Source organism: Acinonyx jubatus, chromosome B1, assembly GCF_027475565.1.
Source record: "Acinonyx jubatus isolate Ajub_Pintada_27869175 chromosome B1, VMU_Ajub_asm_v1.0, whole genome shotgun sequence".
NCBI lineage: Eukaryota > Metazoa > Chordata > Mammalia > Carnivora > Felidae > Acinonyx > Acinonyx jubatus.
Window position 1 is genome coordinate 166224686 of NC_069382.1, and position 22365 is coordinate 166247050.

General features: G+C 41.4%; 1 protein-coding gene across 5 annotated transcripts in view; it reads left to right on the forward strand.

Moving 5' to 3' along the window:
- Positions 1 to 22365, forward strand: part of ATP8A1 (ATPase phospholipid transporting 8A1) — a 229724-nt gene that overhangs the window by 13465 nt on the left and 193894 nt on the right. For 4 of the 5 annotated variants that reach the window (XM_015084122.3, XM_053217414.1, XM_053217412.1 and 1 more), the window contains exons 2-4: positions 7713 to 7830; positions 20088 to 20202; positions 21455 to 21554. In XM_015084122.3, coding sequence (XP_014939608.1) covers positions 7767 to 7830; positions 20088 to 20202; positions 21455 to 21554 — 279 coding nt within the window. In that variant the 5' untranslated portion in view covers positions 7713 to 7766. The remainder of the gene's footprint in view (positions 1 to 7712; positions 7831 to 20087; positions 20203 to 21454; positions 21555 to 22365) is intronic. The other variant, XM_027056225.2, reaches the window with a different exon arrangement.

Here is a 22365-nt window from a genome sequence, read left to right on the forward strand (position 1 = left end):
AGAAGGCTGTCAAGAATACGCTCATAAAACCTTGTCAGTGCTTAAATGATACTGCTTTTGACATGGCCCTTGTGGCAATTTAGATGTTTTATGTAAGTACATCATGGCATCTTTTGGAGCTATTGTTTTTTGTTTTTCTTTTTTTAATTCTCTTTTTAAATCTCTTTAATGAGCAAAAGCCATCCTGCTCTACCTTGCTATTATTTTCCGCTTAAATGTTAACACGTGATGTGTATACATAGATAGTAACTTTGAGTAGTGTACTTTTATATACAGCATTGCCATCACTTTGGTTAATCTAAGGGGACTGTAGCACTTGGCTTCCCAGTCATTTACACAGCTAACTGGGCAAAGGGAAATGTCCATTTTATTTCATTTTTTTTATTTTTTTTAATGTTTATTTATTTTTGAGAGAGAGACAGAATGTGAGTGGGTTAGGGGCAGAGAGAGAGGGAGACACAGAAGCAGAAGCAGGCTCCAGGCTCTGAGCTGTGAGCACAGAGCCCGACACGGGGCTCGAACTCATGAGCTGTGAGATCATGACCTGAGCCAAAGTCGGACACTCAACCGACTGAGCCACCCAGGTGCCCCGAAAATGTCCATTTTAAATTGAGCCTCTGTTCATTATTTTGTGTGAGACATCTTTGAAGATCAGTGATCTTTTTTTAAAAAATTTTTTCAACGTTTATTTTTGAAAGAGACAGAGTGCGTGCGGGGGAGGGGCAGAGAGAGAGAGAGAGAGAGAGAGAAAGAGAGAGAGAGAGAGAGAATCTGAAGCAGGCTGCAGGCGCTGAGCTGTCAGCCCAGAGCCCGATGCAGGGTTTGAATTCATGAACTGTGAGATTATGACCTGATCTGGAGTCTGAGGGAGCCACCCAGGTGCCCTGAAGATGACTGATCTTGATCTATCTGGGGTTGTATTTAACAGGATCCGATTAGTCAGGTGACAGTTGAGGCAGAGGTTATTATTAAGAAGGCCAGAGTTAACCTGGATTCTCGACCAGGAAACCACTTTAGTAGGCCAGACCTATTTAGAATACAAGATTGGCTTTCATGAGGGAAGCAGGCAAACAGTGGTATACAAGGGTGGATCTGAGAGTTGGTTTATTCTGACACAATCTAGAATAGCTTCTGCAATTGGCTTGGGTCTCATTGCTTACCTCAGGTCCTAAAAGAAATGCAGCTTGGTGTCAAAGAAATCCCTTTCCAGCATCGCGTCCCAACTTTTCCTCTGATCTCTCCCTCACCTTTGTGTGGACTTAGCCCTGCCCCAGCCCTGCAAACCTTAAAGATAGGAGACATTTAAGGAGCTCTGACTTAGCACTCTAAGGATATGGCATGAATCACCCTGTCACCATTTCCTTGACCTTGGTACCTATCACAGCAGCTCAGAGCTCCTGGAGTGGGGCCCTGCCTTCCTTACTCTGGGAGAGGAGACCCTCCTTCCTGACCATAGCTTGAAACTGTACTTGTGAGCAAGTCTGATGCCAAACCAGGCCTGCCAAGAGTTCTGAATATCATTTGCTTTCACCTTCCCCACTATTGCTCTTGGCCAGCTGTCTGGACAAACCCGTCGCTCCATGTTGGAGCTCTTTGATTCTGGGTGCATCTGTTGTCCATGACCATTTTTCCTGGATCCCTCCCTTGCCCTGCCACTGTATTGTTATCCTAATGGCTGTGACAAGTTTGACCCTTTCCAGTTCCCACCTATCTAGTCTATCTTACTTTATTTTTTTTTTATATAACCCAGGCCATGTCCTATCTGACAAAATTAAATAAATAAAACAAGATCTCTGTGTATAGATTTTACCCAAATTTGATATGGTGCTCTATACCTTAAGCTTAAGTTGGGCTCATTCCACCATCAATGCCAGAATGATTGTGATAAAAGTTCGCAGGTGGACTTACTCCACTTTTGTAACTTTATTTTCACAGTTATGAATAGTGGTTAGAGAAATGACGTGAAGAAGAATGATTCTGTCTGCCATCTTTAATGTAAAGTGTGTCAGACGTGGTCAGGCAGGGGGAGGCTTGTGTACTGTGGATTGTTTTATAGCCTTGTTGTGTGTACCTCAGTGCTGCTCGACCCGGGTTGCACAGAGAATCAGATTGGGAGCTTCTAAATAATACTGATACCTGGATGCATCACAGACCAGTGGAATCAGTCTGGTCCATTGGGCATATGGATCAAGCACTGATATTTTCTCTCCCAGGTAATTCTGAAGTGCAACAATGCTGAAAAACACTGGGGTAGTGAATTTGCTTACTTTGCAGAGAGGAGGAGGAACAGACTGTATAAAGCCATGTAGGTTGCCAACCATAAACCAAGTGCATGTAGGTATTAGGGTAAAATTTTTTGTCTGTTTCCCAGTTACCTACTGGGTCTAATTATCCTCCCCTTGCTTACCCTTCTCAGAAATGGTAACATTTATAGGCTGATACTCGATTATTAGATTTTGAAGACTTTCTTTAAAATTCTGAATGCTTAATTTGTATAACCAAATGAGGAGTAAATACATTCAGTTTATTTTTAGCTGTTGTTATATCTACTCTGGGAGTGTGATGAATTTGAGCCTTTCTGTAGTGTCATTACTAGTTTTTTGCTAGCCTACCTACTTTTAGTGTGTGGTAGTTAATTAATCTCTTTATTCAGCCTATATTTATAGCCTACGTATGTAATCATCTGCACCTAGAAGAAATACCTGAATGCTTTGCTAAGGGTCTGAAACTTCTGTGGCAACTTTATGTTAAAGGGTTTATTTTCTTCAGTTTATAATTTTTTCTTTTTTTTTAAGTTTTTATTTAAATTCCAATTAACATACAGTGAAATATTAGTTTCAGGTGTACAATATAGTGGTTCAACCCTTCCATACATCACCTGGTACTCATCACAAGTGCCCTCCTTAATCCCCATCATGTATTTCACCCATCCCCCTCAACCACCTCCCCTCTGGTAGCCGTCAGTTTGTTCTCTGTAGTTAAATGTTTGTTTCTTGGTTTGCCTCTCGCTTTTTTTTCCCTTTGCCTGTTCGTTTTGTTTCTTAAATCCCACATATGAGTGAAATTATTTGGTATTTGTCTTTCTCTGACTTATTTTGCTTAGCATAACACTCTCTAACTCCATCCACATCTTTGCAAATGGCAAGATTTCATTCTTTTTATGGCTGTGTAGTATTCCCTTGTGTGCAATCATGCATACATCTTCTTCCTTATGCATTCATCAGTTGAAGGACACTTGGGCTGTTTCCATAATGTGGCTATGGTAGATAATGCTGCTATAGACATCAGGGTGCATGTGTCCCTTTGAATCAGTATTTTTGTATTCTTTGATTTATCCCACAATGATGTTCATTCTTTTACCAGTTAATGTACAGAAAATGAAATCTTACAAGTCCTTTACCTGCTTTCTCTGGTTGCTGAGATGAAACTCACTTTTGAGACACTGAATTTAGCCAGGGGGGTTTCTCTGTGGCCACATGTATGGGTGCTGGGTGTCTAGCTTCAGGATGTGATTATTTCAAACTGAGGATTAGAAAAGAAACTCCAGGGTGCCTTAGAGCCAGTGCATCGTGTCTGATTGTTATGTGACTGTTTTTTATTGTTCTTTTCTATCCTTGTCTCGGCATTTAGACTTTTTTTTTTCCCAAGGTGATAATGTGACTTGTACTCCACAGATGGAAATCTTTTTTAAAAGCCTGATTTTGACCTAGGAATTGAGGGAAAGTTACGAATTGTTGGCTCAATTTAACCCCAGATGGCTACTTATTCTTGTCTTTTTGTTTAAAGTTCAATGAAAGAATCATTACACAAGTTGGCCTTTTGTTGACTTCTTAGTGAATTAGGAAAGAAGGAAAAAAAAACTCTCTTAATTTTCCCAAATGCCAAGTTGAATCTTTCTTGATCTTATTAAGTGGCTTTCCCTGTGGAATTTATCCGTATGGTTGGTGAACTCCCTTATGTTTTAATTTTAACTAAGTCTGAATACCAAGATTGCAATATGTATAATAGTTTTCCTTATGAGATATCAGACATATTTTTCCATATGTTCAACTGGAATTGTCCTTTTTTTTAATATTTTTTTAATTTTTTTTAGCATTTATTTTTGAGACAGAGAGAGACAGAGCATGAACGGGGGAGGGTCAGAGAGAGGGAGACACAGAATCCAAAACAGGCTCCAGGCTCCGAGCTGTCAGCACAGAGCCCAACAACGGGGCTCGAACTCATGGACCGCGAGATCATGACCTGAGCCAAAGTCAGCTGCTTAACCGACTGAGCCACCCAGGCGCCCCTGGAATTGTCCTTTTTAAAAAATTCCGTTGACTCAAACTAGAATCAACATCTTTACTCTTTATACTTCGTGTGTTATTAGTCTATTTGGTACCAGACTATTTAACATGGTAGCCACTTAAAAAGTGGAGTGCCGTTGTTTTCAGTGGCACAACAACAGAACTTGAGACTATAACTTTCTTAGCACTGTTACCACTCTCCTCAGCACCTTACACTGTCACCTTGTAATAGTTGGCTTAAGAGAAAATGAAATGAAGCATTTGGGCTCCCAATAGGCTTGGAGTGATAACTGACCTCTGGCTCTCCCAAGCTGTGTGGCCTTGGGCAAGTCACATAACCTGAGACTCCATTTTCCTTTGACAGAATGATCATAATACCTACCGGTAAATCCTCTGCCTGTTGTGTAGAGAGTAGACTGGCTGCACCAAGGAGCTTGAAGCACACTGACCCCCGGAGATTCTGATTTCACCTTGGGGATAGGAGAGGAAACAAGGAGCAGTGATAGTGGCTTTGACTACTAGGTATCAGTGGAGGTGACAGGAAGTGGTCAAACTGAGAACATGGTCTGAAGGTAGATTTAACAGATTCGTTAATGGATAGGATGTGGAGCATTAGAGAAAAAGAGGAATCAAGAATTAATAATAAAATTTTAGGCCCTCAGCCCAGAATGATGGTGCCATTTACTGAGATAGAAAACACCAGCATGAAGGACTGAAAATATCCTTGCATCTTAGAAAAGAGTGGGAAGGCCCACATGTGCCCATATGTATGTTTGTGTGCATTTCTTTAAATTTTCTTAGAATATTGCACTTATTCTAAAATCAGGATTTCCATCTTCTACCTCCTTCATCTTTGAATATTCTTTAGAATCTCAGTAAACATAACTATCAGTGTCTTACCTGCTGCAATGGATTTTAGAAGTCCAGGAACTGTATGGATTTAATCTATTTGGGATTGATTCTTCTACTGTCATGACTTTTCACTCCATAATCAGAATCAATGAGAACTTTCTTTCATGTCCTCATCATGTTCTCTTGGTTCTTGAGGTGTTCCAAGCTGCAGGGACATCCTTCAGAGTGGAGAAATTAAATGAAAGCACTTGCTATAAAGTAGGCGCTAAGCTAAGCAAATATTACTTGAACCTGTGTCTGCTGAGTGATTGGGATAAGATCAAGCTGTTCAGATTTTGGAAGCTGAGGTTTTTAATGGGCTGGAGTGGTTTTAAAATCTCAGTGAGTATTTTCCCCTTTGCTCAACAATGGCCAAGCCATTCCAGCAGATCTACAGGGCTGACTTGGTGATTCTAATTAGTGGTGATAGCCTGTGGGGACACAAGCACTGAATTACTAGGCTCTCCCTGCAGTGGGTGATTTTTATTTAGAGTGCAAGAAGTTCTTGAAGCATCTGTTCAATCCATCCTTGCATCATTCTTGTTCTACCTGCGAATTGGGTAGGGTTGATGGCAGTCTCACACATGTGTAGGTGTCATTGCTTTGATGTCACTGAGCACAGTGCTGGGTCTCCTCAGTCTCTGCAGCCCACCAGCTGTCATTCACACACCCTGGTTTAATCTGCTCAGTGGAGGTTTCTCTCTTGTTCTTTAGCCACATCCTGAAGGAAGCCAGCTCTGCCTTACTTGCTTTTGTGAAGGTGACTCCTAGATCTTTGAGCCTATCTTGTCCAACCGGTCTTGGTAGGTTCTTTAATACTAACCACAGTGCCTACTGCAGACCAGCCCTCCCCAGCCACACCCATTCTTAAGGTCACGTTGGGATTTGGTGGAGTTCTCTGGTGTTCCTTTATGGATTTCCCCTTTTTCTAGCCTTGTTCAGTGAACTTGTTGGATACTTTGCATGCCAGATTGTGACACTGCTCATCTTCAATAGGCAGATGAGAGTGTCACCCCTTTCCTTACCCGGGGCAGCGTCCTGTAGAGTAAAATGCTATTCTTGCTTGTGGGCATTTTATGTTTCTGTGTGTGCTAAACCGACTTCTCTGCCAAAGTCGTAATTAGCAGGTAGGCTTTAGGTTCTTTGCAGGGTGTTTTTGATGGTTGAGGCCTTGTTAAAAAATAAAGAAGTATTATTTCTCTCTTGCAAAGTCACAATGGAGGTAAGAAGCAGGTGGCTGTCAAACTCCGCTGACTCATCCTGAGAATAATACAGCAGCAAAACAATGTTATTTGACTGTTTCTGCTGCTGTTAATAAAATGAGAACTAGTCTGTTGGAGCCGGTCATGTGTCTACCTGTTTTTACATTATAAAATGCATAAATGGCTCTAAAAATGAAAGTCGTAATAATTCAGATAATTTTCATGATTGTTTATTTGTATTTTTTCCCCAGTATGTTTTCAGGGCTGGCTCATTCAGTTATATCTTCCTAGGAACGCTTTGCTACCGAAGAGGTTGACTAGCTTGCCAGGATTTTTATCGATTCATAATGCTTTTCTCCATGTATAAAGTGATTAAAATTTGGTCATGTATTGGCACTGTATTTATGGTTCTCTGATGACCTCAGAATTTTCTTTAAAAAAATCATTTTAAAAAGATAGCCCTGTAGAATTGCAGAGTGGGAGGGAGCTGAGAGATTATACTGTGCAACACAGTCCCTGACACAGCCGGCCTAGCAATTGGTTACCCAGTTCCTGCTTGAATACCTCTCAGTGTGAAAATAGACAGCCCATTCCATTCTCAGCCACGTCTAATTCTTAGCAAGTGCTTTCTAGAACCTTTAGTTTATCCAAACTCCCAAAACCCTCTCCAATTCTGATGTTTTATGTCATTTGCACGTTTATTAGTAGTGCCATGTATGCCCTTATCCTGTCATTGGGATCCAGGCAGTCTGGCTCCAGAGCCCTCTTGAACTTATGTTTTTATTTTAACTGTCCCAAGGGATCCTTTTGTATCAGAGCATAGATTCATGGGACTCAGTCTTCGGGGTCACTCACTCTGGACAGTATTGTCCTGTGTTTTCCCCTCTGTAATGTACTTTATTTCAAAGATACTTTGTACCTTTGGCCTGCATGTGGCTTCAGGGTAGTGTGACCCCCTCCAGCCCCACTCTCTGTGATGGTCCCTGCTCAGTGCTGAGTCTGCCTGCCTATGTCTCTGGACCATAAGTCCATATTCCCAGGAGGGGATCTGATTGGCCCAGCTGGTCAGGTGCCCCTTGTTAACCCTGACACACCAGGCCAGGGTAGTAGGTCAGGAGAGGAGTAGAGGGGCAGGAACCAAGGGTATCTCAGGGTAAGCTCCTTCAGAAGGGCTTGAAGGCAGGGGGGAACCAAAGGAAATTTCCAGTGTAAGCCCTGTCTGAGGATGTTGGTCAACTAGTTGAGAATCTACATCGTTACATGATCATGAAACCTATATGTAGACTATGTTTGTAAACAGTTTCTAAAGTACAGGATTCTCTTTTCTGTTTAGAGCACTGGGACAGCTGTTTCTTGCCTTCAACTTCTGTAACCTCTCGCATTCACCATGGTGTCTTCTATGATGAGTGACAATCCATGTAATGATTCTGCAGGTTCTCATAGCTCTGCAGGTTTGAAAGTGTGTGTGTGTACGTAGATGCAGGCCTAGATATGCTGTCAGATATGAGTTCATTTAGAGCAGCTAGGTGCGGGCTTTTCTTTTTTTAGCAAGCCTCTACCTTCTTTTGTGCCTCATTCCTCCGACTAATGTTTGTTCCAGCTTTTCTAAGAAAGTCTTAAGCTGATCACCCTTGATGGAGAATGAAGTAGGAAAAGTAGGAGTTGAGAAGCGCTGTTATTTCTTTTATTTTCTGTTAACATTATACCATCAGTTGCAGGTGGCACACCTGTCCCAGCAATTCCTTGTACTCCACATGGAGGGCAAGAAAACATTTAGTAGTCTCTAACATTTTTTTTAATATTTATTTTTATTTTTGAGAGAGAGAGAGAGAGAGAGAGAAATACATGGGGGAGGGGCCGAGGGAGAGGGGGAAGCACCAAATCCGAAGCAGGCTTCAGGCTCTGAGCTGTCAGCACAGAGCCCAGCATAGCACTTGAACCCACAAACCTTGAGATGGTGACCTGAGCCGAAGTCGGACGCTTAACGGACTGAGCCACCCAGTTGCCCCATGTAACATTTTTAAAAACACCTTTCCTTTGTTCTCAGATGTCTGTGCATCTGTTATTATTCGCTCTTGAACTTGTGAGCCGATTTCCAACCTTTTCCGTGATCTTGTTTATGTTTTACTGGTGCAGTGGCACTGCTCTCTTTGAATACACCTCCCTTTCCCCTGTGTCAGGACTTCCACAGTCAGTCAGCATGTTGCTTTAGACAGCCTTCCAGACTTCTGTCCTTTTTGGGTCTCGATGATAACTTAAAATGTGTCCTCCCAAAGTCTAGAATACATACGTGTCTGGTTTAGCCTGGTATTCCCCTTTTTTGCCTGTCAAAAGCTCTTTGGTACAGTTATGTTTTCTACAGTTTCAGTTCTGTTTTATCACTTTTGCACTGATTAGAGTCCAGTCCATGGTGGCAATTCCTCATCTTGTGTCTGTACCTTCTCAGAGATGAATTTGAATGCGAGACAAGTCAATGGTGCCTTTAGCTAATTGAGACCTCGAGGAGATGCCTGGTGGATGTCTGGCAGTTGAAACCCCTCACTGCTGGTGCAGTCTGTTTCTGTGCCAAGTTTTAAGTCCATATCTAATATATATATTCTCGGGAACGTACCATTTATTGTTTTTATCTGACCAAGTGATCTATGGGCTGTTCTCAAGGAGGTATCATTAAATTCCTTCCATCTTTTATTCTTCTTCCTTTCCTGTTAAGCATGATTTAGCATTAATAAAAATGTTCGTTATTATTTCTAACAATTCAGCATGCCCAAGATGGTTATTTTCCAAGGTTAACATGCAAGGCTGACGGCCAAGGAAATTGGGTGCTTACTATGTGTGAGGTTCAACACTAGGTAGGCCCTAGATTTTCATGTGATACTGCTTAAGGAAAGCCTTTCTTTCTGATGTCAGGAATATTTATTTTAGCATCCACCACTTAGAATTGATAGTACTACTTTTGGAGTTTGCTGCAATTCAGCATGAGTTCAGGAAATAGCCATTTTTTTTTTCCTATTCTAGATAAGAAATGTTGTCTATGTGGTTTCACGCTTATTTATTTTTAGATCAGTTCCCACAAAGACACTTAAAGAAAAATATCTTTACCATTTATTGTATGACAGGTCCTGATAGAAGAATATATTAGTGGGTATCAAGACAGGCAAAAAAACTGTAAACTACTGGGAATTTTTGGGTGCCTGATATTAAAATAGAAAATTTAGTGAACATTTATTACATGCAAGAAAATTTCCTGATGTGTTCTTCGTTTCTTCCTGATATTAGAGTAACATACCAGACAGTTACTTTCATGTGCCCTTATGCCTGTCCTGTCTCAGTGCCTAAGTTCGGTTTATCTGTAACATCTATTCTCAGCTGCTGTAATGTAGCAGTATTCTTACACAGAGAGTTGTGACACTGAGGCTTTTCTTTCCAGGAAGCAGCTTTATTCATGCCGGCACTGTTCAGTTGGGTTCGTACCCGAAGAAGTGAGCCCCGAACACCACATGGCATAGTTTTTTTTATACATTTTCTATTTCTTTGTCTCCCATATATGGTAACACACAAACATGCAGTCTGATTAAGTGGTCTCATGTTACAAGGTCATGAGGGATGTTGTCACATACTGGTATAGGCAGGTTGCCTTAAGGTTTTGTTTGTTTCCATTCCTTAGTGAGGGGACCCTACCACAATATACCTAAACTATAGGTCAAAAGATTAATATTGGAGTGATCAAAAGACCACTTTATATTCAAAACTTTTGTAGGTGATACTTCAAGGAGGAATGGTCAGAGAGGGTGCTTTCACATCTAAGTAGCATCTAACAAGACCATGAGGGTAGGAGAGATTTATGGTTGGAAAAACTATCGATATGAAACAGGGAAAGTAGAGGAGAAATAGAGTTAGAAGTAGGGTCAGGCTTATTTGTTGAATGAATGAATACCTCCATTGGTGTTAAAGCTTTAGAGCTAGGTTGTACTTTAATCAGTTTCCCTGTATTGTCCTGCTATGGTACTCACTGGCTCTGACCATGAGTAGTTCTCCATTAGAAGTAGTTCCCTTATCTTCATCATTTTGAGAAAATTATTTAAAACCCTTACAAAAGAGTTCACTCCTTTTTTTAAAGACTGAAAGCAACCCATTTTTGAAGCAGATAACCGTATTTTACATCATTGGAGTAAGTGGATGTCCTTTGTTACAACATTTTGTTGTAACTCAGTTGGGCTTGAGGGTAATGAGCTACCATTTGCATGAATGAGAAAAAAAAGGAGGGGAAGTTAGGAAAGCGAGGGATGTGGAAAGCTTTTTGACTGTAGTGCAAATTCTTTAGGGTGAGAACCCATAGTTATCCCAGAACATGCGGGACTCAGGGCTTGGTTAGGACAGCTGTTAATATCAGAGGAGATCTGCTCTAGCAAGTAGGGCCAGTTGGGGAAGGTTCTAGGCAGCCTGGTGATTTTGTGGGCAGGGAAGTTGCATTATGGTTGCAGGTCACTATTCCATGCAGAGCAGGAAAGTCAGCTGGTGATTAGTGGCCTGGGCCACATATGGTGTCAGTGGTCTGCATTAGATGGACATTGGGAGAAAACTTCCAGCAGAGGACTGAAATGCCTCTGCTAAAATTCCATAGTATGGAAGCTGAGCATATTCATGAAGTAGGTAAGAGTAGTTCCCAGAATCAGACAAAAAGCTTTATAAGAAAGCCAAGGATGCTCCAAGGCAGTTTGACTAATAGATGGATAGCTCAGATCAGTCTTATGTGTGCTCAACCTTTCCATACATCCAGATTGCACACTGACCATTTCTAGTCGACCATGGGCCATGTGCCCACCTTTAAGTCAAAAAGGGGAACACTAACTTGTTGCAGCAGACCCTAAAGACTGCCAGCAATTGTGCAAGAAGAGTTCTCCAAAGAAAACCAAGGATTTTTCAGGAGAAGCAGATGCTGAGCTGAAATGAGCAGCAGATGTCCACTGCACTGAGCCTAAATCAGCAGTCAGGTATAAATCAACAGGAAGGTATATTGCTGCAATTGAAAATTTCATTTCCCTTCTGGCTATTGCAGCCATGATCTAGAAATTTGAGACAGATTGCTAAATAATTTCCACTTTCCATACTTTTAAAGGTGTTTGATTTCTTCAATGCCATCTTTGAAAATGTAGCGTGTGAGTCTTAACCTCTAAAGCACCCCGTTCCTTGTTCCCAGCGCCGTGGTTTTTCTTCCCTTTGTTCTTTCTCTCAGCAGCTGCTGCCAAGCTCACAATCGAACATTTGAAATCGCTCTTCTGCTCCAACAGCACAGGATATGGGATTTCAAATCTCTTTTGTACCTCTAGTAACTGCTTCTATGTTTCTAATAAACTATATATATAGTAAGGTACCATTAAAAACAAAATAAATACAAGCCTGTAAATTATATTTAGCCAAAGATTGCTTTGTTCCAGCAAAACTACTATTACATGATGACTTCTAATTGTTATTTTTCTCACAGGATAAAAACATACTAAAATTTTGGAAAGGATAATGCTCATGGTTTCCCAATAAGTAGCCCCTAACTTTAATTACACCTAAGTTTTGTAGTTGTGCCTCTAAAGTCTCTGGCCAGTTTTTCAGTTCATATTCTTTTATTAGATCCAATGACTGTTGCAAGCAAGACTGTTTGTCTGATGACCTCATTTTGTGTCAAAAACCATGAGCAATTAACATGACCTCTTTAATGTCTAATATTTGAGGCCACTGAGCAAAAGGATATACAGTTGGACTCTCCGGAATGTTAGGAGATAACGTAATAGGTAACTCTGATTCCAGTTTTAGCCTTACTTATAACTGCAATAAACTTGAGACTACAGAAACTCAGTGGTGCTATAACCATATTACCAGGCAACAGAATGATTTTGTATTTTGTTCTTTTCTCCCTCCTACCTACCCACCCCTGCTTTTCTGTTGCATAACCCCCCACACAGATGACAATTTGGGGGAAAACATTTACTTACTTAATATTAATTTATAAAATCATAGGGTAAAATGCATTATTTTGCTATCTATACTTAGACACTGGTCACAATTTTCATTATAATTTATCCACAAATTTTAAAAATGTTAATACCAGGGTGCCTGGGTGGCTCAATCGGTTAAGCGTCCAACTTCGGCTCAGGTTCCTGAGTTCTAGCCCCGCATCAGGCTCTGTGCTGACAGCTTGGAGCCTGGAGCCTGCTTCGGATTCTGTGTCTCCCCCTCTCTCTGCCCCTCCTTAACTTGTGCTCTGTCTCTCACTCATTCTTAAAAAAAATAAACATTAAAAATTTTTTTAAATATTAGTACCTACATTAATGTCCTTAAAACTTGTTTTTCTCATTTCAAGTATTTTGAAAGGGTGATTAATTTTATAATATCTGGATATAGGATGGGCTGACAGGAAATGTATGAGTGATAAGGTTGTGCTACATTGTGCTAACATAATGTCATTTAATTCTCTTAATAACTGTTTTATGCATGAGGAACCTGAGGCTCAGAACACAAAATAATTTGTGGTGTTCTGTACAAATTTGTATACAGATCTGACCATAAAGCCTATTCCTTTTCCCCACAGTCTGCCTCTCTGATTATAGTAATAAAAATAATAGCTAGAATTGTTGTATGAACATGAGGAGCTAGGCACTATCCCAAGTACTTTTACACATGCATTATTTCATTTATTCCCCACAAAAACCTATGAAACAAAGTCGGCAGCTAGAGTTAAGTAATTTGCTTAAGACAACCCTAGCTCGGGGCACCTGGTGGCTCAGGTCATGATCTCGTGGGTCAGGAGTTCAAGCCCCACATCAGGCTCTGTACTGATAGCTCAGGGCCTGGAGCCTGCTTCGGATTCTGTGTGTGTGTGTGTGTGTCTCTCCCTGCCCCTTCCCTGCTTGCATCCCCCCTCCCCATAAAGAAAGAGAGAGAGAAAGAGAGAGAAAGGAAGGAAGGAAGGAAGGAAGGAAGGAAGGAAGGAAGGAAGGAAGGAAGGAAGGAAAGCTTTTTAAAAGATGACCCTAGTTCATAACTGATGGACCTGAACTGTATCTCTCACTCCATGGTCTGTGTTCCCAGTTATGAATCTTTAATGCCTTCCTTGAGTATACGTTGGTTTCAGTATTATCAATTGGTATGTCGTATAAAGAAAATGATGCATGATTTTTAAGGATAGGAGTGTTTGTACGGAGAATTCTGTTAAGGGGTTGATCATTTGTTGCATTTGTTATTTTTGTTTGTTTGAGGGATAGTGCAAGCAGAGGAGGGGCAGGGAGAGAGGGGGACACAGGATCCGAAGCAGGCCCCACACTGACGCAGTGAGCCACTGACACAGTGAGCCCGACCAGGGCTCAAACTCATGAACCGTGAGATTATGACCAGAGCCAAAGTTGGATGCTCAACCAACTGAGCTACCCAGGTACCCCAGTTTTGTTGCATTTAAAATCTTAAATGTCTCCCTCATCTTGGGCTTTAGCTTCAGACAGTGTGTATATGTGGCATCATACAGGGGTACGATGGTAATGTGTGCTCTGGAGAGGCTGTAAGGGTCAGAGCAGCTCCACCTCCAAAAAAAAATGTGTATGCATCCATTTCATCTCCTGTCATCGCTATGGCACGCAGGCCCCATCATCTTTTACCTGAATTGGCCCAGTAGCCTCGAAACAATCTTCCTGCTTACAACTTTTCAGTGGATTCCTACCACATTAAGAATATATATTCAGGTTTCTTACTGTTTTCCAATCTGGCCCTGACTCTCCTTATTTGATGCCTTCCTATTCACTGTTACTTATCCTTATGTACCTGGAAATGCCAACCTTATTCTTGTCTTTAAGGCTCTTCCCCAGCTGGGTTTACCCAGCTCTTCCCCAGCTGGGTCATAAGTGGGTGCCAGGTAGTTGCTGGCAATAGATGATAGTCACTACTTACCTTTTCAAACACGGGCCGCATCCTGCTCTTCCCCAGCTGGGTTTACCCTGTCCCTTATTTAATTCCTGGTTGAGATCCCTCCTTAGCCTCTCCTTGGGGAGGCCTTCCCTTACCACTCAGTATAAAGCCACAGTAGTGGTAGTGGTAACAACAGCAACAATGAGAACAGCTAACGTTTAGTGAGCTTTTACTATATACCAGGCATTGTTTTCTGTATTTATTAGCTCATGGGGGCCTCATGACCTCCCTTTGAAGTAGACGCTATTATCATCTCCATCATAAGATGATGAAACTGAAGCAGAGAGGATTCCGTCAGTCACTCTGTCAATCACTTGGTTTATTTTCTTCATCACACTTACCATGATCTATATTTATCTTGCTCTACTCTAGAAAGCCAGTTCCTGAGAGAAGGGACTGTGTCTTATTTTCTGCTGTTCCTGAAGCTTTTTGCTGGCACATAGTAGGCACTTATGCTGAAAAATGTTGAGTGAATGCATGAATGAATGAACAAATGAACGAACACATGATCAGTCTTATTGGGGCATGATATTTGTGGTGAGAAATAGAAAATTTCAAAGATGATACTTCGGCTCTAATTGTATGAAAAAGACTCAAAGCTCTTCACTTTAATATCTGTTAGACATTTTTCTTCTCTGTCGCATTATATTGTGTGCATACAAGCATGTGACCATGAATCTGGGCAGAGGAAGAAAGACTATATGTGAATATACTAATTAACCCAGTAGTCACTGGTCATAAGTGGGTGCCAGATAGTTGCTGGCAATAGATGATAGTCACTACTTACCTTTTCAAACACGGACCGCAGTCTGACTTTGTAACTGAGTTCTACTGCAGGCCGTGTAAGGCAGCTGTTGCTGTGAATCATCTGGCTGAAGTAGGGAAATGTTTGTTTTGTTTTTAAATTTCATTGCTCTTCTGAACAAATGATGTATTGACTTTTTTCTCCCTGGTTCCTGGCAAATACTAATCTCATAAGACTTTGGAGATGAAAAAGAACTTCAGATCCTTAGCCTACCTTCCTCATTTTTACAAGGGGAGAGAAATAACCCCCAGGGATTACATGGTTTTCACAGGGTCACATAAGTACTCAGTGGAAGAACCACAGCTTGCCTCACAACCACCAAGTGGGTTTCATGATCAAACACCGTTAGGGGAAGATGAACGCTTGTTCACTTCAGGGCCATGATTAGAATAATGACTCGTCAGCACCTTCTATTTACTCGGTAATGAAAATTATTGCTGAAAGCCGAAATGGTCACCAGGAGGATGTTGCTTCTATATCCCTCTTTAGTAATACAAGGTAGTATCTTCTTGTAGCACATTCAGTGGCTAAAAGTGGTATGTGACTCTTTGCTTCCCTACATTGAAACTCTTGGTCCTTCAGAAGTCTAGAAATAGCATTTGGTTCTGTTATAACTAAGAATGCAGAAATGAGTCTGGTAAAATCCCTGGTTTGTGAAGTAATTTTATCATTTAAATACTAACTTTGCATTAATTGAAATAGTTAAAAACAATTCGGAAAACAAAAGTGCTTTTCTGCTGGGGAAATAATAAGCAGGATATGACACTACATATAGAATTTTCACTGTACCTGGAATTCTGAATTACTGAATCATTGCCTATTCTTTCTTGCATAAATAGGGAAAAGTATCCTCCTTATTCATTTCCACAAAAGCTAGTGCAGAATAGTTTATTTTAGGAGACTGGTTTCCTTCTGATTGGTTTTAAGACATTACGGACATTGGAGGGTGCAATGTTGAAAGAAACTAATGTGGTTCAGAAGGCACCGTTGAGACTTGCTTCATGTCTGTTCCTTACAGTGCTGTGTGTGACTGTGCCTGCCAGGGTTCACCCTGTAGCACTTTTAGTTTAGGAAGAGTAATGATGCTATTAGCAGATGTCAAATGCCTGAGTGAACACTGAGGACACAGGGGTGACTAGGGGTGGTTTTCCTGGAATATTCAAGATATGTTGAAGGAGTGTGGATCTGGTGTCACTATCATTAATTTCTGTGTCTGTACTTGGGACCATATTGAGATGCCCCCCTGCCCCCGCTCCCCCAAGAACTTGAAAATGCAGGAAATGAGCTTGCTTTCTTATTTTTTTTGTAAGCTCAACTCATGATAGGAGCAGACTCGCCTGCAAGAGAGACAGATCTGTTCCTAGTAAGGTTTGATGGTAAAAATCCCATTCACAGATTAAATGTCAATTTCAACTTGGAGAAGGAGATGGTCAGGAAAGAGGTGAGTCGGGGAGTTAAACATTGGTAGCACCTTTCTCAGCTCTGTGGAGGGGCAGAGAATTAGTTGTGTGCAACAGATTTGAAGCACAGCCCCATTGCCAGGTATCCCAACAGACTGAAGATTTGGGCTCTACGGGTGCGTCTACCCCTGTTGTGAGATTGGGTGCGTCAGGCTGTGCTAGCCCGATGCTGTTAGACTCTTGTCATCTACCAGTGGGTTAATTGATCGGATGTTGAGGGATTGATCTGTTACCCATATGTCCAGACCTAACCTGCTTATTTCTATAATGTAAAATGAGAGTTCCTTGAAGATTCTAAGTATAACAGTGACAGACTTTTCCATTCCAGTTTAGTAAGAATACCAGCCTTTCTCCCAGATGCCTTCATGGATTATTCCTGAGGACCTGTGAGGCTAGGCACATGCACTGAGATATTCCTGAGAGTTCCTGAGGTCCCTGTGTCTACTTCCTGCTGGCTTGCTGCCACCTGCAAGGAGTAACTAGGGATTCTGGGCCAAATGCTAGGTGGTACTTGTGACACCTGGCTTTCGACATCCTGGGAACGGGCTTCAGGTGCCTGTGGGGTCTCTCTATCACTGCTGATGGAAGAGCTTGGGTGGCTGAGCTCCCTGGAGCCCTGAAGAGACAGGACAGGGCGACTGGCAGCTCCCATTGGCGGAGTGCCTGGCTCCCCGCTTTCTGTGCAGCTCTCCCTCCCTCCTTCAGTATCACACCTGCGCAGGGCATCCCACTGCCTGAGCCCCAAGGGTTCATGACCTGATCACCTGCCAAAGGTCCCACCTCCTAATGCCATCAGTTTGGGATTACCTGCCTACATATGAATCTGGGGGAGATGCCAATGTCCAGTCTATAGCAATCCATATATAAAATTTTGATTATATAAAATCAGGGGGGAAACCTGTATCTAAAACGTGGTGTGGTGAAAGAGAGTTATTAACCATGCGAGCAGAGGCAAAGCTGCCCGTGTGCTTCATTCAGACTGTAAAATGGATATGACAGCACTCACTTGGGAGCCATGTGGCCTCCAGAGTGACCATCCTCACTCTGCGCCTCTCTACTTGGAAAGCTTTCAGTGGCTCGCTGCCAACCAGAGGATGCGTTCCAGACTTCTTCGCCAGCATGAGAGGTCTCCCGAGATCTGCCCGTGTGCTTTTTCAGCACATCGCACTGCCTTTACCTTGCCCTTTGTCTATGCTTCAGCTCTGTTGCGTCCTCTGCACACAGCTGCGTCCCCATACTCGTGTTGCCCACCTCTGTAGAAAGCCTAAGTGATTTTCTGGTTTCATATAGCAACAGACCCCACAGGCAAGCTTTTCTTAATACATTTTGTTACCAGCACTTGGCTGCCATTAGTTCTTTATCAATGGGTGGAGAAGCATTTACTTGCCCTCAAAAAAAAAAAAAAAAAAAAGAAAAGGCCAAATAACCACTCCTTTGTCATTTCGTGTTTATTCAGCAAACATTTATTGAGTACCTGCTGTTGGTTGGTACTGGTGTTCGGATGATGAGTAACACACCCTCTGGGTGTGGCCTCTGGGAGTTCCCATTCTGGGAAGGAGAGACAGACTCAGAAGCAGGCAGTAACAAAATCTTCTGATTTGGGTGTTTTGCTGGGGACTGGGAAGTGCAGAGGGCTATGGGAATACAGAGAAGAAACACTGACTTAGCATCTTAGAGTACTTCAGAAGAAACCCTGTCAGCAGGTTTTATAGGAGGAGTTGGAATTGCCTGAATAAAAAGAGAAGAAAACTGGATTTTTAATAGAATACTGTTGGTGGCTCTTTCTAGGAAAGGAGTAAGGACTGATTTAATCTAGTCTCAGTTAATTCTTACTAGAAGGTAAAAGAAGCAGTTTAATGTTTTATGTTCTTTTAGAACTTCTATGTATTTTTTTTAATGTTTATTTATTTTTGAGAGAGAGAGAGAGAGAGAGAGAGAGAGAGAGCACGTGCAGGAGAGGGGCAGAGAGAGAAGGAGACACAGAATCTGAACCAGGCTCCAGGTTGTGAGCTGTCAGCACAGAGCCCAACATGGAGCTCAATTTCATGAACCATGAGAACATGACCTGAGCTAATGTCAGATGCTCAACTGACTGAGCCATCCCGGTACCCTGAGAATTTGTATGTATTTTTAAAGTGTTGTCAACTTTGCGATAAGACGTTACCCAGTTGAAATTGCTTGAATCTGTTGCATTGTTAGAATGATCCTGAGGGACACCTAGGTGGCTCAGTCCATTAAGTGTCTGACTTTTGATTTCAGCTCAGGTCAGGATCTCATGGTTTGTGAGATCGAGCCCTGAGTTGGACTCTGCACTGTGGAGTCTGCTTAGGACTCTCTCTCCCCCTCTCTCTCTGCCTTTCCCCCACTTGTTCCATCCCTCTTTTTCTGTCTCTCTCTATCTCTCTTTCTGTCTCTCAAAATAAATAAACAGGGGCACCTGGGTAGCTCAGTCGGTTAAATGGACGACTTTGGCTCAGGTCATGATCTCACTGTTTGTGAGTTCGAGCCCCGCCATCAGACTCTTTGCTGCCAGCCTGGAGCCTGCTTCAGATTCTGTATCTTCCTCTCTCTGCCCCTCCCCTACTCACACTCTGCCTCTCAAAAATAAATAAACATTAAAAAAAAATTTTTAGGGGCGCCTATGTGGTTCAGTCAGTTAAGCATCCGACTTCAGCTCAGGTCATGATGATCTCACTGTCCATGAGTTCAAGCCCTGCATCAGGCTCTATGCTGACAGCTCAGAGCCTGGAGCCTGCTTCAGATTCTGTGTTTCCCTCTCTTTCTGCCCCTCCCCTGCTCGCACTCTGTCTCTCTCTCTCAAAAATAAACACTAAAAAACAAAAAACATTAAAAAAAAAAGAAACATAAAAAGAAGGAATGACGCTGAGATGACTTGAAATGGTCTTAAGAAATTTGAAGCTCATTATGAACATAAATTGCAGTTAGTGGAAAGATTAAGATGATTACAGTGAGCTGTGGTCATATCAGAACATGGTGGTTGCCTCTATAAACCTTAATGTTTATCTTGTTTCTGTCTTCACCCAAAAAGGAAAAAAAAAAAAAAAATCCCAGAGAGGTATTAAATATGTATACTTAAGTTCTTTAAATATATTTTGAATTACCTCTGTCTTGTTCTTCTTCTCTAAAACTGTAAAGTCAACTAGTTTAAAATGTTTTGTTACTTTTGGATGGATTCTTACATAACAGAAGGAAACAAGTTGAACATTTATGGGGGAACAATGAGTAAAAATTTGGAAAATTTGCAAAGATTTTAAAATGGGTCAGTTTTTATATGACTATTAAATGCTGACTTTTAGTTGAAATATTAGATGTGGGTATTTTCCTTTTCTATTATGAAGGAAACAAGAACACCAATCAGGGAGAAGCTTATAGCTCTGAACAAATTTTAGAATCTCAAGTAGTTATGAAGTATGTTGTTGTCTGGATGATAAAATGAAACGTTTCTTATTGAATCAAAAGACTGTCTCTCTTCAAGGTTACGAGAAAACAGATGATGTTTCAGAGAAGACTTCACTGGCTGACCAGGAGGAAATACGGACTATATTCATCAACCAGCCCCAGCTGACAAAATTCTGCAATAACCAAGTCAGGTAGGAACTGCCAGAGATGGCTTGTCAGGCCAGCCATCACAGCGACACCCGATAGGCCATCTCTCCTCTCTGGCCGAAACAGAAATGCTCACCAAGAGCTTTCGGTGAAATCGGTTCATATTTGAGAACTTACTGGAGGCAGTGTGAATTTGCTGTTTTCTTCATCCTCTAGTCAATAAGGAGATATTAATAAGAATCTGGAAGCTGGAAGCAGGTAAACAGAAAGGGTAAACAGCCATACCCTACCAACTGTACCAATTCTGTGTATAGTGTCTGCATGGCGAAAGCTGCTCATGGGTAAATGCCTTTGTCGTAAAGCTGTTACAAGAAGGAGTGGTTATTGTTAGTCAATTATTTGGCTAACAAAATTTAAGATTTGGTAAGAGGCCTTTGCAGTCCCTCACCAAGAACTCCTTTTGGTTAAATAGTCTTTAAATTCTGGCTTTTGATAGCTGTAAGATTGAGTATGGTGCTGAGGAATGGAGGGCTGTTGCGTTCCTGCGCTGGTACATTTGCCTTCCAACAACAGCATAAAAATCATCACCGTTGTAAACACTGTTCACTGAGTGGCCTCTGGATGGAGTGAGCACCCCGTTACCCCTCTCATGAGCCCAGTGTTTCTCCAGTGGCCAAATTCCTGGATTTGAGAAATAACCATTTAATATTAATAATTACAGGGGCGCCTGTGTGGCTCAGTCGGTTAAGTGTCCGACTTCGGCTCAGGTCACGATCTCAAGGCTCGTGAACTCGAGCCCCACGGTGGGCTCTATGCTGACAGCTCCGAGCCTGGAACCTGCTTTGGATTCTGTGTCTCCCTCTCTCTCTGCTCCTCTCCCACTCACACTCTGTCTCTGTCTGTCTCTCTCTCAAAAATAAGTAATACTAAAAGAAAAAGTTTCTGGCCTTGCTCAAATTCCTGATTTTTTGGTAAGATTTTATTTTTTATTAGTGTATTATATACTCTCCTAACTAAAGTTGCTTTTCTTTGTAAGCTACTCCTAGTATGTTAAAAAGGATGATCGGCCAAAGAGAACAAAAGAGATTATGCAGAAAATTAAACTCTTATACCACTTAATTAGATAAGTCTTTTCATTTACTTTCATCTAGGTTAATGACCATTTGCAGTATTCTCCCAAGTTGAAATAGAGGGCAGCTGTCCATCTCATTTTTTATATGATGGTAATAGAATTTTGTAAATGTGGGTGCTAATTATGGATTAATTTTTTATGCTACCTTTCATTTTGTTTTCTAGCACTGCGAAATACAACATAATCACCTTCCTTCCAAGATTTCTCTACTCTCAGTTCAGAAGAGCTGCTAACTCATTTTTTCTCTTTATTGCACTGCTGCAGGTAAAGTCATGTCATAAAACTTTAGTTCAAAGTCAAATGTTCAGATATTAATAAATGTTTTTGTTAAGCCCATGACCCATCTCCTGAAGCGCATCTAAAACACAGAGAGACAAGCTGGCTGGGGTGGACATTTCCAACTCCTGCTGCAGGCGATATCAGAATTCCACTACTTCTTCAAGCCTTTTGATTCATTTTTGTCAGCTTATTTTTAGCATTCTATACATTCAATATGGCGGGGAGGAAATTTGATGGTAAAGAGGGAGGGAAGTTTTTCTTGAAATAGTAATTAAATATTAATTTATTTTAGTAACAGTAATAGTTCTGAACCTTAGAATATAAGAATTACCGTTTTAAAACATTTCTTTTTGGGGTGCCTGAGTGGCTCAGTCGGTTGAGCCTCCGACTTTGGCTCAGGTCATGATCTCACGGTCCATGAGTTAGAGCCCTGCATCAGGCTCTGTGCCGACAGCTCGGAGCCTGGAGCCTGTTTCAGATTCTGTGTCTCCCTCTCTTTCTGACCCTCCCCCGTTCATGCTCTGTCTCTCTGTCTCAAAAATAAACAAACATTAAAAAAAATTTTTTTTAAACATTTCCTTTTGTAATTGAGTAAGTAATAATTCAGGGAAAACAAGTTTCATTGTATTAAAAAACATACATTCATTGTAAAAATAATAAGAAAACACAACAAAGCGTAAAAAAATTAAAACTATTATTTTTCCACCACTCAGAGACAACTACCCTGAAATTTGGGGTGTATTTTCTCCTGGCCATCTTTCCCTCTGCCCCTCCCAACCCTAAATATTATTTATTC